Below are 15,131 nucleotides of genomic sequence, written 5' to 3'. Positions count from 1 at the left end.
CGACAGTCCAGCAGAGAAGACACAGCACCCCCTCCACAGTCCAGCAGAGAAGACACATCACCCCCCTCCGCAGTCCAGCAGAGAAGACACAGCACCCCCTCCGCAGTCCAGCAGAGAAGACACAGCACCCCCTCCACAGTCCAGCAGAGAAGACACAGCACTCCCCTCCACAGTCCAGCAGAGAAGACACAGCACCCCCCTTCAGAGTCTAGCTGAGAAGAAAGGCGTGGCACCCCCCCTCCACAGTCCAGCAGAGGCGACACAGCACCCCCTCCACAGTCCAGTAGAGAAGACACAGCACCCCCTCCACATTCCAGCAGAGAAGACACAGCACCCCTCCACAGTCCAGCAGAGAAGACACAGCACCCCCTCCACAGTCCAGCAGAGAAGACACAGAACCCCCTCCACAGTCCAGCAGAGAAGACATAGCACCCCCCACAGTCCAGCAGAGGGGACACAGTACCCCCCTCCACAGTCTCGCAGAGAAGACATGGCACCCCCTCCACAGTCCAGCAGAAAAGACACAGCACCCCCTCCACAGTCCAGCAGAGAAGACACAGCACCCTCGACAGTCCAGCAGAGAAGACACAGCACCCCCTCCACAGTCCAGCAGAGAAGACACATCACCCCCCTCCGCAGTCCAGCAGAGAAGACACAGCACCCCCTCCGCAGTCCAGCAGAGAAGACACAGCACCCCCTCCAGAGTCCAGCAGAGAAGACACAGCACTCCCCTCCACAGTCCAGCAGAGAAGACACAGCACCCCCCTCCAGAGTCCAGCAGAGGCGACACAGCACCCCCTCCACAGTCCAGTAGAGAAGACACAGCACCCCCTCCACATTCCAGCAGAGAAGACACAGCACCCCCCACACAGTCCAGCAGACAAGACACAGCACCCCATTCCACAGTCCAGCAGAGAAGACACAGCAACCCTCCACAGTCCAGCAGAGAAGACACAGCACCCCCTCCACAGTCCAGCAGAGAAGACACAGAACCCCCTCCACAGTCCAGCAGAGAAGACATAGCACCCCCCACAGTCCAGCAGAGGGGACACAGCACCCCGCCTCCACAGTCCAGCAGAGACGACATGGCACCCCCCCTCCACAGTTTAGCGGAGAAGACACAGCACCCCCCCACAGTCCAGTAGAAAAGACACGCCACCCCCCCATCGCAGTCCAGCAGAGAAGACACAGCACCGCACCCCACAGTCCAACAGAGAAGACATGGCACCCCCCTTCCACAGTCCAGCAGAGAAGACACAGCACCCCCCCCACAGTCCAGCACAGAAGACACAGCACCCCCCTACAGTACAGCACCCCCCCAGGCCAGCAGAGAAGACACCGCACCCCCCCCCCCGCCACAGGGCAGCAGAGAAGACACAACACCCTCCCCCCACAGTCCAGCAGAGAAGACACAGCACCCCCCCCCATCACAGTCCAGCAGAGAAGACACAGCACTCCCCTCCACAGTCCAGCAGAGAAGACACAGCACCCCCCTCCAGAGTCTAGCTGAGAAGAAAGGCGTGGCACCCCCTCCACAGTCCAGCAGAGGCGACACAGCACCCCTCCACAGTCCAGTAGAGAAGACACAGCACCCCCTCCACATTCCAGCAGAGAAGACACAGCACCCCCACACAGTCCAGCAGACAAGACACAGCACCCCTTTCCACAGTCCAGCAGAGAAGACACAGCACCCCTCCACAGTCCAGCAGAGAAGACACAGCACCCCCTCCACAGTCCAGCAGAGAAGACACAGAACCCCCTCCACAGTCCAGCAGAGAAGACATAGCACCCCCCACAGTCCAGCAGAGGGGACACAGCACCCCGCCTCCACAGTCCAGCAGAGACGACATGGCACCCCCCTCCACAGTTTAGCGGAGAAGACACAGCACCCCCCCCACAGTCCAGTAGAAAAGACACGCCACCCCCCCCCCCCCATCGCAGTCCAGCAGAGAAGACACAGCACCGCACCCCACAGTCCAACAGAGAAGACATGGCAAACCCCTTCCACAGTCCAGCAGAGAAGACACAGCACCCCCCCACAGTCCAGCACAGAAGACACAGCACCCCCCTACAGTACAGCACCCCCCCCCCCCCAGGCCAGCAGAGAAGACACAGCACCCCCCCCCCGCCACAGGGCAGCAGAGAAGACACAACACCCTCCCCCCACAGTCCAGCAGAGAAGACACAACACCCCCCCATCACAGTCCAGCAGAGAAGACACAGCACCCCCCTCCACAGGCCAGCAGAGAAGACACGGCAACCCCCCCCCCCACAGTCCAGCAGAGAAGACACAGCACCTCCCTCCACAGTCCAGTAGAGAAGACATGGCAGACCCCCCCTCCCACAGTCCAGCAGAGAAGACACAGCACCCCCCTCCGCTGTCCAGCAGAGAAGACACAGCATCCCCCCCACAGTCCAGCAGAGAGACACGGCACGCCCCCCCCCCCACAGTCCAGCAGAGAAGACACAGCACCCCCCTCCACAGTCCAACAGAGAAGACATAGCATCCCCTCCGCAGTCCAGCAGAGAAGACACAGCCGCCCCCTCCACAGTCCAGCAGAGAAGACACAGCACCCCCCTCCGCAGTCCAGCAGAGAAGACACAGCACCCCCTCCACAGTCCAGCAGAGAAGACACAGCACCCACTCCGCAGTCCAGCAGAGAAGACACAGCACCCCCTCCACAGTCCAGCAGAGAAGACACAGCACCCCACTCCGCAGTCCAGCAGAGAAGATATGGCACCCCTTCCACAGCCCAGCAGAGAAGACACAGCACCCCCCCCCCACAGTACAGCAGAGGCGACACAGCACCCCCTCCACAGTCTAGCAGAGAAGACACAGCACCCCCTCCACAGTCCAGCAGAGAAGACACAACATCCCCCCACAGTCCAGCAGAGGCGACACAGCACCCCATCCACAGTCCACCAGAGAAGACAATGCACCCCCTTCACAGTCCAGCAGAGAAGACACAGCACCCCCCGCCCTCAGTCCAACAGAGAAGACACGCCACCTCCCCATCGCAGTCCAGCAGGGAAGACACAGCACCCCCCCCCACAGTTCAGCAGAGAAGACACAGCACCCCCCCCCCCCATCGCAGTCCAGCAGAGAAGACACAGCACACCCCCCACAGGCCAGCAGAGAAGACACAGCACCCCCCTCCACAGTCCAGCAGAGAAGGCACAGCACCCCCCCCCCATTACATTCCAGCAGAGAAGACACAGCGCAACCCCCCCCCCCCCCCCCACCCCCCAGGCCTGCAGAAAAGACACAGCAACCCCCCCACAGGCCCGCAGAGAAGACACACTACCCCCCTCCACAGTCCAGCAGAGAAGACACAGCACCCCCCCCCCCCCTCCACAGTCCAGCAGAGAAGACACAGCACCTCCCTCCACAGTCCAGCATAGAAGACATAGCACCCCCCCTCCACAGACCAGCAGAGAAGACATGGCACCTCTCCACAGTTAGCAGAGAAGACAGTAGCCTCCTTCTTATCCCAGCACACACCAAAGACCATCTTGAGGAGACACCACAGTCCAGCTCCCACCAATGGGCACTTGGAGGAGGCACAGCAGCCCCCTCCACAGCCCAGGACTCCGTCGCCCGCAGAGTAGCCCCCATCAACGGCCCACCCCAAAGCGGCACAACAGTTCCTCCGCAGTCCAGAGCCCGCCAAAGCGCACTCTGAGGGGACACAGCACCCTCCTCCACAGACCGGCACACAGCTCCACTCCGCAGCCCCACACTCCTCAAAGCGCCCCACAGGGAGACACGGCAGCCCCTCCACGGTCCAGCACCCACCAAAGGTCACCCTGAAGAGGCCCTCAGCCCCCTTAAAAGTCCAGCACCCACCAAAGCGCACCCGGAAGAGGCGCCGAGCCGCGCCAGGGTCCGGCACCGCGCCGTTCACGCAACGCCAGTGGCGTACAACAAAACGATGCCCCTGCAGCATGTAATGAGGGGCCCTCAGTCCTCCACATCTCACAGATATTCATAGACCCTGGCCTGATTGGGGTCCCCTAAAGCTGGGGCGCTGGGACTTGGCGTGCGCCACCGGGGCCTGCGCTGCGCCTCTGGCTACAGCGCACCGTGAGGAGACACAAAGCCCCTCCGCAGTCCAACACCCACCAAAGCACTCTCTGAGGAGACACGGCTGTCCCTCGCAGCCCAGCCGCCACCACATGCCCCTCAAAGACAAAGAAGCCCCTCCGCAGCCCAGCGGACACCGAAGGGCCCCCAAGAAGACACAGCAGCGCCGTCCACTGCCCGGCACCCGCCGGGAGCCAGTCCAACTAATAATCACCAACACCCTGCACAGGTGCATCTGCCACCTATGTGCACCCAAAGGTAGAAGAGCAGACCCTGCGACCACCGGGCCGCCCCGCAAGAAGTATGTAAGGCGACCAAAGTCTCTCCAGAGAGAGCTCTGGCGCAGGAGCCGCGTCTCTCTCCAGGGGCCGGCGAGGGTCAGCAGACACCCAGGTCTGTAGGGACCCGCAGGGTGGGGGGGTACCGCGGCACCCTGCCTGCACCCTTGCGGGTAGAAGCCTACCCAAACAGGGCGCTGCTTGGATGTCCCAAGTCTCTCCACATTTGCCCGGGGTCATCCTTACTTGTGGAAGTGTGCCCCCGCCCAAATCCATGCGTTCCACCCTATGCCCCCTCCAAAACAAGTCTTATAGCATGCAGGACCCTTCACACATCTCCCACAATAACAAGAGTCCTGACAGGAGCCGGGCACGGCACCCTCTTCCCACAGTAGAGGAGGGAGCCGCTGCCCAACTTCACGTGGCTGCGCCAGCCGCGCTCGGACCGCCGGACCCCGGAAGGGCTGATGCCCACAGCGTGCCACGGGGCACCACAACACACGCCTCATGCAGCTGCACTCACCGCTCGACGGGATGCCCAGGAGTGTGCTGGCCAGCAGCAGGGACAGCGCCCCGGTGCCAGGGGGGGAGGGCGCTCCGTGCCACCATGAGCCCATCGCTGGCGGCGAGGGTGCCCACGCCGGGGGGTCCGGGGCTCAGCCCCCGCGCGGGCTGTCCAGCTGTGCCCACATGCCGGAGCCCGCAGGAGTCCCCATGGGCCCCCACTGCCGCCCGCAGGTGTGCTCTCCTCCGCGCCGGGCTGGGAGAAGGGTGCCAGGTAAGTGGGGGCAGCGGGGTGAAGGTGCGCTGCTTGGGTGTCCACCAGTGCCCCAGGCTGCGCGGGTCCCAGAGATGTCGTGCAGCCCCCGCCAGAGGACGTGGGGGCTGCGGGTGCCCCGGTTCTCCTCGCCTGGCAAAGCTGCCCGCACCGCTCGCCTCTTGCACGGCACTGCAGGGAAGAAGCAGTGATGGAGAGAGCCAGACTGGCAGATGAGGAAGAGGCGAGCGGGCGGAGGCAAAACACGGCCTGGAGCGCGAGCGGGATCCAGTTAGACCACTGCCAGGGCTGCCAGGCGCTCCCGTCGCAGCCAGGCCCCTCCACCCACAGTAGAAGGGGGTCTGAAGCCCACCGCAGAATGGCCTACAGCATCTAACATTATAGCGCAGGCGGTCAATGCACCACGGCTGAGATCTGTGTGAATCCTTCAGGCTACATCATCCAAACCAGGAGAACAGCTGAGATGGTTAATGCGCTTGCTGCAGATCTATGAGTTTTAACCCGCTGGTGATATGTTCCAATCCTACTAAGAACGCTCAGTGGGTTAAAGTTATGTCTACAGAGATATGTGTGGCCACTGAGTGCGTCACAGGTGCGAATTAGCTCTACGGTACGTCCTTCCAAGGTGATAACATATGTACCATCGAATTCGTTTAATATTATAAACTTTCTATTTAAAGGACCGAACCTACCATTCTCTCGCAGTAAGCACGGGTTATTTTTGATTTATTTATAACAAATTGACTATAGTGTGTTTCGCTCGAGGGATAACCATTTTGGTGGCGAGTTCACACGCACGGGTCATGACGATTTTTAACCCCACCCTCTTTAGAAGAGTGCATGGGGCCCAAGAGACAAAGCCCCCTGTAAGACTGGAATCTAAGCCTGGATAGATTCACGTCCATATCGTTCTGGGATCTGTAGCGCTGTGTGCGCCCGTTTTCCCTGGCAGGACTCCTGACTCTGGCGTGGATTCGAACCAGGAAGTCTGCGAGGTAGCAACAGGTACATCATGTGATCCTGGGCAAATCACCTGGCGCCGGAAACTTGTTGCTGCACATAACATAGGTGTAGATGTAAAACGCGGTGTCGCTCCTACGGTTGACAATGGCGCCTAATTACAGAGGTGTATTGTTAACCTCTCCGCGGTGCTCATGTTATCGACCTTGGAAACATGAAAGGCTGAGTGGCCCCGCCAGCATCCCTACTGCTGAATTCAAACAGACTCCAGCATTGCGTACTTTAGTCCTCACCTGGTCCATCCCCGAGGACTCATCGGTAAACATCCCAGAACATCTTAAACAGGCCTGTGGGTGCACAATCGGACCATTTCCCACCAGGATTCACACAACGAAACGACTCGCAAGTCTTCAGAATCTCAAAACGGAGCTCTTGCTAAGACTCGCCTGATAGCAACTTAACTCTCAGTGGCACGTGCCCACGACTCCCCTATCTTGGAGTGGCATGGCCCAGCGCCATACACATATCTAAGCAGAATTAACCCACGTCCTACCATCCCAGAGGTGTCACCCCTCTAGATGTATCTGTCCCTCATGCCTCATGTCTCTTAAAGCGCCTCGAAGCGAAGGAGGGACATGGAAGCGCTGTAGACATACCACCACTCCCTGAAGCTGGCGGACACCCCCTGCCAGCGGCTGCCCCTCATACACCGGCCGGCCCTCGGGTCCGCGCCGACAGCGTTATCGATTGCGGAAGCATCCCAGCCCGGGAGGAAGGCCAGGGCTCTCTGGATGAGGCTGCACGGGCCCGGCGCAGGCTGTCCCGTCCTGCTGTGGGGGAGGGGCCCCAGGGAGACCCCCAGGGCTCTCTGGATGAGGCTGCACGGGTCCGGTGCAGGCTGTCCCGGCCTGCTGTGGGGGAGGGGCCCCAGGGAGACCCCCAGGGCTCGCCTACGGGGCCGCAGCCTCTACACGATGCCCAGGGGGCAACCAAGGCTAGAGAGACCCCCTGACCTGCGTGGGTGGCTCTGTAGGGGGCCTGGCCCGAGGCCACCCCGGGGGTTCAAAACCCAATGACGTGGATGTGTTTTATAGAAGGGTCTCCGGGCACATCCAGTTTGATATTTAACTTGATGGATGGTCTCCGGATGAAGCCACTCTGAGAGGGAAAACCCGGACTGGATCGCTTCGTCCCCTGGGATGGATTCTGCGCGAAGGTTTACCTGCACTGAAAGGATGCGTGTGCCCAGGGAACGCACGCAACAGACATGAAACGGACGCTCTGGGCTGGAGAAACGGAAAGTGCTCGCAAGCCTCGCGAGAAGGACGTGCTGACGGGGGCTCGCCTCAGCCTGGACTTTCCCGAGGACGCAGTGTAATTCCCCTCTGGGATTAACGATAGATTAGAGAAGGAAAACATGAAACGCGTCTGCGCCTAATGGAATGCGCTGCCAGAGCCTTCCACGAAATGCAACACAAAAAAACATAACCCGGTGTCCTTGCTCCATTAAAGCACCTCATGATGTGAGAGCCCTCTTCACCTTTAAGGAGGAGAGGCGATTGGCCGGACTGGCCAGGTGTGGTATGCTTCGCTTACTGGTACCTTTTCTATCTAGTACTGGGAATGTAAGTAGTTTACGGTGGGACCCTCCAGGGGGGCGGCAGAACAAGGGTAGCCTCAGGGGGGCGGGGTCAGTGATGCCTTGTATTTGGCAAACTCTGCCCACAAATAAAGTGGCAACCAGGAGAAACGAGACAGGAAGGCTGTTATGGTTTACTTAAGTGGTAACAGGCTGTCTTTTAAGGTAGCATGGAGGTCATGGGGTCAAGTAGTGCTTTAAGTGAACTGATTAAAAGGGAGCCCCCCTCCCTTTTTTTTAGAGTCTAAAGATGCTAACACCGAAGAGTAGTTAAGGCTCGTTTCCCAGAGGCGTGGCATCTGTTATTACGAACATGTATCTTAATGTGTGACGTGGTATTACACAGGCCCCCTCCTCCTCTTCTTTCTGGCCCTCTTCCTGATCACCTGCCTCTGGGCACTTCTCCTCACCAGCCGCATGGCACGCGTCTGGTTCTTCTCCTCCTCTTGGCCTCAGCCTTCTCTTCCTCCTCGTGCGCCACATGTATATGTGAATCCGTATTGGTAAAGCGCAAACCACTCACCCTTACGGGTCTCAAGACGCCTGGGGCCGTCGTGGAAATTAAGGGCCAGTTGTGGGTAGGCTATTACTGGTCGGTAATGGCCGAAATCGGCCGTTACCGACCGGTAATAGACTTTTCCGATGTAGGGGGCACATTTACCGATTCGGTAAATAACAAATCGGTATTTACCGATTCGGTATTTACCGAATCATCATTTACCAATTTGGTAAATGAAATATAGGTAGCACTTCAAACAGTGCTTCTGGGCTAAAAGGATTCGTTATTTACCACAAACTATTAGTTGGTGGTAAATAACGAATTCCTATGTTAATGCAAATATGTGCATTTACACCTGTGCCATGTGACAGACACACATGCCCTTAGGGCATGTATGAGTACAAACATGTGCACACCAGCACTAATCAAAGGTGCAACAGGGTGTCAAAGTGCCATCCTGCCTCCCTTGACTTTTTCCCTATATTACAGAATCGGTATTTACCGATTCGGTATTTGCCATTCATTCGTATGGGCCCAGGCCCATAGGAATGAATGGCAATTACCGAATCGGTAAATACCGATTCGGTAATTACCGAATCTTAACGATTCGGTAATTTTTACCGAATTTTTATCTACATTGCAATTACCGATTCAAAAATACAGAATCGGTAAAATTCAGCATTTTCGAATCAATAATTTACAATCACCTACATCTAGCCCTAAGTGAGCTATTGCCCAGAGTCACATGGTGCTGAGCCACTGTCGGAGCCGGGGATCAAACCATGAACCCTGTGCTCTGAAGTCAGCTGCCCTGGCCGCTGCAACACACCTCTCCACTCCATCCCCCTTCTTGGCTTTCTTCCCGGTCCTCCTCCTAGTCCTGACCCTGTCATGTTGTCCTCCTTATTCCCACCGGTTTTAGGGCTCCTGGTCTTCCAGGTTCATGCTGCTGTTCCTTATCCTTCTGGACTTTCTGCTTCTGGTGCTCCTGGTTCAAGTCGTCTTCATCCTCCAGGTCCTGGTCCTCTAGTCCTGCTCGTCCTTGGGGTTGGAGGTAATTGTCCACCTGGTATCAATCTTCCGAGCCATGGTCCTCCAGGTCCTAAGCCTTCCCCTCCTGTTCTTCTCCTGCTCCTCTTAGTTCTCATCGTCCCGGTGATGCTACACCTGGTACCATCCCATGGCCTTGTTCCTTGAAGCTGGCTGCTGTGGGCCTGGCTCACTGGGCTCTGGTACGTCTGGCCGTCATTGTCCTGGTCCTCGTCCTCCTGGCCCTGGTCCTTTTGGTCTTCTTGGTTTTGATCCTCCTGGACACGGTCCTCTTGAATCTCCTGTTTCTTACCCTACTTGTGCTCCTGATCATCCTGATTCCCCTGACCCTCTCCTCCTCCTGAGCCCCTCCCCTCTTGCCCCTCCCCTCCTCCCGGTCCTTCTCCCTTTTACCCTAGTTCTCCTCCTGGTTCTGAACTGCTCCCCTTATGCTGGAAACTGCTCCTTCTGTTCCTGACCCTCCGGGTCCTGGCAGGACCGTTCTAACAGCATTATAGGCCCCGGGCATAAGGAGTGCACTGGGCCCTGCCTACACAAATCCCTCACCGGAATAAGAACATTTAATGTAAAATAAGTGTTAAATTCTGGTCTGCATGGGGCCCTTGTGCTCGTGGGGTCCCCGGGCAACTGCCCATGCGTAAAAAGATGGCCCTGGGCCTGATCCTTCTGGTTACTTGGTACTGGTCCTTCTGCTGATGGAGTCAATGTGACAGGAAAGTCAAGAACCAGTTTCAGACTCGCCCACTGGTGACCCAGCGCCTTGAGACCCTTACGGATGAATAGTTGTGCTTCACCAACCTTGATTGATTGATTGACCATGCCCAAATGGGGAGGGTTACTACTGTCCTGAATACGATGCCTTACTGTTTCTCATTGGCTAGAAACACATCGTTACTGGAGGGTACCACCAGTAACCTCTTCCTTTTAACAGTCTCTCCCATCAGCGGCACAGTCCCCTCTCTTTACCGTCTGCAGGCCTCAGACACATCTCCTTCGGCTCGTGTTTATAATCAGTATTAACATTATAATGTAACCGAGCTGTGCAGTGGTGCAGAAAATCAATCTTAAGTGACAGCAGAAGCAACTCAAACATTATTGCTTCTCTCTAAAGCGGAGTGTACTCTCCAAGAGCTGAAGAGGAGGGGAGACAAGCTGGCACGACACGATAAACCTCACTGTCCCAATGACAGCAAGTGCTGTCACGAAGAGTCCCAGCCAGAGACATGGAGAGTGCGAATATGCTGGGCTTGATAAAAGAGACGTGAAAGTCCTAGGGACAGGCGAGCGAGCACGAGCATCCAGAATACGATACCGAGGTTGAGAGGGTCTATGATCGGGATGTGAGGAATCGAATGGTCGCAGATTTGGATGTAACTCATCTGAGGGTCTCTGATCCAGATGTAAGACATTTTTGGGTCTCAGCTCTAAATGTAAGACATTTGAGGGTCTCAAATCCAGATGTAGGGAATCTGAGGCCACATGTCTAGATGTAAGATATCTGAGAATCTCAGATCTAGATGCAAGGCAACTGAGGGTCTCAAAGCATGCATACAGAGGTCTTGATTAGAAAGGGTCGGAGAGTAAATACCTGGTTCGTTAAGGCTTGATGGCTTCAAAATTGTGCCACAAGGTCCTCCGATCTGTGAAGGTTACTGATTCCATATACTAAGGGGTGAGGTTCTCAGATATGGGTGTAAAACATCTGTGGGTCTCAGATCTTCTTCGATGGAAGGATTCTGGGAGTCAACGTCTGAATAGCAAGGGTGCGATGGGCTTGCGAACTGTACGATGAGGACCTCATATCTGTACACAGATGGTGTGAGGGTTGCAGGCTGCTCATACTGAGGGTCAAGTTACTGGGATATTGATATGAAGAGTTTGGGGGACTCAGATCTGTGTAAAGGGAGAGCGGGTAACTCATACCTGTGTGCAGAAGGTTTCAACTGCTTGATTTGGGTACAGCCGTCTAAGAGTCATAATCTGTACACTGAATGAGTGAGTCTCACTCTCAGATCTGTGCACCAAGTTTGTAGGTGGTCAGGCTGGTGCCAAAAGTGTGCACAGATCTCAGAACTGCATACCAGGGTGTTAGAACTGGCATCCTTGGCGTGGTTTTCCCCTGTATTTCTGCCTCTCCCTCCTGAATTTATTTTTGCTGTGTGCTGAATTTCGTTTTCGCTGGTCAAGATGCCTTGGGCACTTTGCCACTGCTGATCAGTGCCAAAGTGCAAGTGCTCCCTCTGTAAATTGTGAATATGGATTGGTCTTTCCATGATTGGTGTGATTTACTTACTACTAAGTACCTATTACAATGCACTGTGTGTGCCTAGGGCCTGTAAGTTAAATGCTGCTAGTGGGCCTGCAGCCCTGACTGTGCCACCCACACAAGCAGCCCTTCAAAGGGGTCTCAGACCTGCTACTGCAGTATCTGCGTGCAGTCTCTACTGCCATGTCAACCTAGCAAGTGCACCCACTTGCCAGCCCCCAACCTTCCCTTTTCTTGCATGTGAATCACCCCTAAGGTAGGCCCAAGGTACCCATGTGGGCAGGGTGCAGTGTATGTGAAAGGTAGAACATGCAATATGTGTGTGAAATGTCCTGATAGTGAAATACAGTGTATTTCGTTCTTCATTATTGAAAGGCTATCTGTCCCATAGGATAGAATGGGAGTTTGTTTATAACATCTTATGAGTATAACTTCCCATTGGGAAAAGGTAGAAAGATTGAGTTTAGTATGCCTGAACTCAGACTATAAAAATGCATCTTTTAGTAAAGATTTTTATATTGTGTGTTTATAAATGCCACTTAAAGAAAGTGGGCCTTTTCTTGCTTAGCCATCCTGTGTGCCTCTGCTGGTTTATGGATTGACTGTCTGGCTTTGGAGTGACAGGTGCATTCACTGTAGACAGCCACTTGTCCGGGGTTGAGGTGTGTCCTGCCTTTCTTGGATGAGTCAGTGCCGGGCTGGATAGACCTGGGATGCATTTAGAGTAGGGGGAGATTTCCTTGCACCTGAACAGGCCTGGTCTACCTTACACAATGCTGTCTCCACCTCCTGCCAGGAAGCGGGATCAGAAAGGACCAAACTGTTTTTGACTGAACACAGAGCCTATCTGCCACAAGAAAACAAAGAGAAATGTGTATAAATAGTGGGGCCCAGACCCCAGAACTTTAGAATACTTCTGGACTCAAGAGGAACCTCTGCCAAGGGGAAGAGTTGGGAAACCTGAAGCAGTAGTACTGTCCCTTTGCTCTGTGCTATCTGGGGTTGGCCTGCAGTGGCTATTTCTGCCAAGGAGAGGACAAAGACTTTGCTGTGTTCTGTTTATCATGCTTGAAGAAGATCTCCCATGGCTTGAAGTAGAGCTTGCCTCTTGTTCAGAAGTCTCAGGGACACACAGACTTCACTACCAGCTCCCCTGAACGTCCTTGCTGGGAGTTCTGACCTACCAAGAGGTGCCTGTTGCAGTGGTGGGTCTTTGGAGGTTGTTCCTGCTGTTAGGAGCTGGAAAAGAGACACAACTAATAGAAGTGCAACACATCAGCATCCATTTCCGACGCATGGCTGCCGTGCAGCTGAAGAAACAGACGCAATGCCTGCCCACGGCTGAAGAAATTGATTGAATGTGTACCGATCTCCGAAGCCCGAGATCTCCACACCAGTTCAGATGCAGCCCTGCTGTGTGGCTGCAAGGAGAAACCCATCATGGACTGTGGCTGGAGAGACCAACTCAGCACCATTGCCACTGTCGCATTGAGAACTAATGCATCCCAGATCCCCACGCATCGTACCAGGGCGCCAAGTCTACAAGAACTCTGGGGTCGCAGCAAGAAACCCGCGCATCACCTCCCCGCACAGTAAGATACAGAGACGTCACCTGTCCTTCAGTAAGGAACCAACGCATCACTTCCCCTGCGTGGCAATTAGTTGCCAACGTATCACCTCCCCTGAAGTAAGGAACTGATGCATCACCTTCCCTGGGCATAAGGAACCGATGCATCATCCTCCCTGCAGCTGTTTTTGTTTACGTTTATGATTTTGACGCATCCGAGCTTCTTTGTGTTGAAAGTGTTGGATCTATATTCTGCTATGGACAGAACTGTTTTTACCTCCTAAAATCACATTTTATTATTGTATGTTGGATTTGGGTTGTTCTGTTCTTCTTTGGTTTACATTAAGATTACTTATTTTTAGGTCTCGCCTAACCCAGCGCATGCGCTGACCTGGCGAGTCATTTAGTGTGGGCTCAAAAAATGCTACCACGGCCAGCCTGGCAAGCCTAGAGCTACAGTGCATGTGCCCGAGCGCATACAACCACACCGAACCAGACAACCACACACAAATACACACACAAAACCACACACACACACACAGCCACAGCCACAGCCACACACACAAAACAACCACACAACCACACACACAACCACCACACACAACTCCACACACAACCACACACACACAACCACTCACATAACCACAACCACACACACAACCACAACCACATGCACAACCACACGCACAAATCCACACACAACCACACACACACAACCCCACACAACCACAACCACAATTCTAAAGTTCTTGAACTGGAAGGCATAGCAGTATAAAAACAAATCAGGTAAAGCCAGGCCTCCTAACTTCAGCCCTCTCCTCAATTTCTTCCAGGCTATCCTGGGTGATTTTGTGGCCCAAATAAATGATCCAATCTTCCCTTGGAGACTGGCAATATCCTTGGGATTAAATGATAGGGGTATGGTATTAAACAAAAAGGTTATTTTGGGGAGGATGAAATGTTCAAGGGCAGACCCTCCCACCTAGATAGTAACTTACTTACTTCCTTCACCACAGTCTGCCAGCTGGTTTAGAAGTATCTGCTAATTTCTGCATAAGATATATTCCCAAAAATCGTTTTTTTGTTTAGCCCCCTGTACTGGGGCTACGTTATTCCAACTCATTATATCGGTTCAAGAACTTTAGAATTTTGGCCAATAAGTTAGACTCCTCCTCACATGGCCATCTCTTCCAGGAAATGTTATCGGACCAGCCACAGGGTTTTGAATTCTTTCTCTATAAATTCGGGGACCAAAAATTTTACAAAAACGTTCGCCTGAAGATTATACAGGCGGCACTTAAAATCTGGCGATATATCCGGAGGGTTCTGGGGATCCCCTATTACAATGTACAAGCCCCAATATGGGACTCCCCGGGCAAACCGGAATGTCTGTTAGATCGATTGGCACAGCCACTGAAAGAAGCAGGTTTGGAAAAGTGGGGGGACCTTTGTGTTAATACTCGGCTTTTAGATTGGGAATCTCTAGTAAATCTAACTAAGGGGTCCCTCACTAGATTTAAGTACTACCAACTGTCATCATGGTGGGGAAGACAGTGTTGGGGGAAGGAGGAGGAGACCCAGATTCTTGATTTCATCGGTAGAGGGAGAGGCTGGAAGCGGGAGGTCGCCTTCTGGTATAACACTCTGGTGGCGGTAAAATATAGTCTGGACTCTGAATTAGCGAGTCTCTGGGGCAATGTTCTAATTGAGAGCCCAGAGGAGGTACAGAAAGTCTGGTTTGAAGCTTTCACTATGTCTCAAAAGATAATCAAATCAGCTAACCTCAGAAGAAACCACCTGTTTACAGCCTACAGGGTATATTGGACCCCTGCTAAGTTATCTAGGATATCAGCTGGAAGCTATCACTGCCCGAGATGTAACCTTCCAGCAGCTGATGATCAACACATGTTTATAGACTGCCCGGAAATTACCAGCTACTGGAAGGCAGTGTGTGGCTTCCTAGAGGAGGTCCTATTTGTACCAATTATCTGTTGCCCCAGATTGATTTTC

General features: G+C 54.4%; 1 protein-coding gene across 1 annotated transcript in view; it reads right to left on the bottom strand.

The window, feature by feature from the left end:
* The window catches only part of UNC5A (unc-5 netrin receptor A), a 909,459-nt gene extending 904,166 nt beyond the window's left edge, over positions 1 to 5,293 (bottom strand). The window contains exon 1 of the mRNA XM_086931766.1: positions 4,886 to 5,293. Coding sequence (XP_086787892.1) covers positions 4,886 to 4,979 — 94 coding nt within the window. The 5' untranslated portion in view covers positions 4,980 to 5,293. The remainder of the gene's footprint in view (positions 1 to 4,885) is intronic.
* Between the last annotated feature and the right edge of the window lie 9,838 nt (positions 5,294 to 15,131).

This window comes from Lissotriton vulgaris, chromosome 7 (genome assembly GCF_964263255.1).
Source record: "Lissotriton vulgaris chromosome 7, aLisVul1.2, whole genome shotgun sequence".
NCBI classification, from domain to species: Eukaryota; Metazoa; Chordata; class Amphibia; order Caudata; family Salamandridae; genus Lissotriton; species Lissotriton vulgaris.
This window is presented reverse-complemented; position numbering and strand designations above follow the sequence as displayed.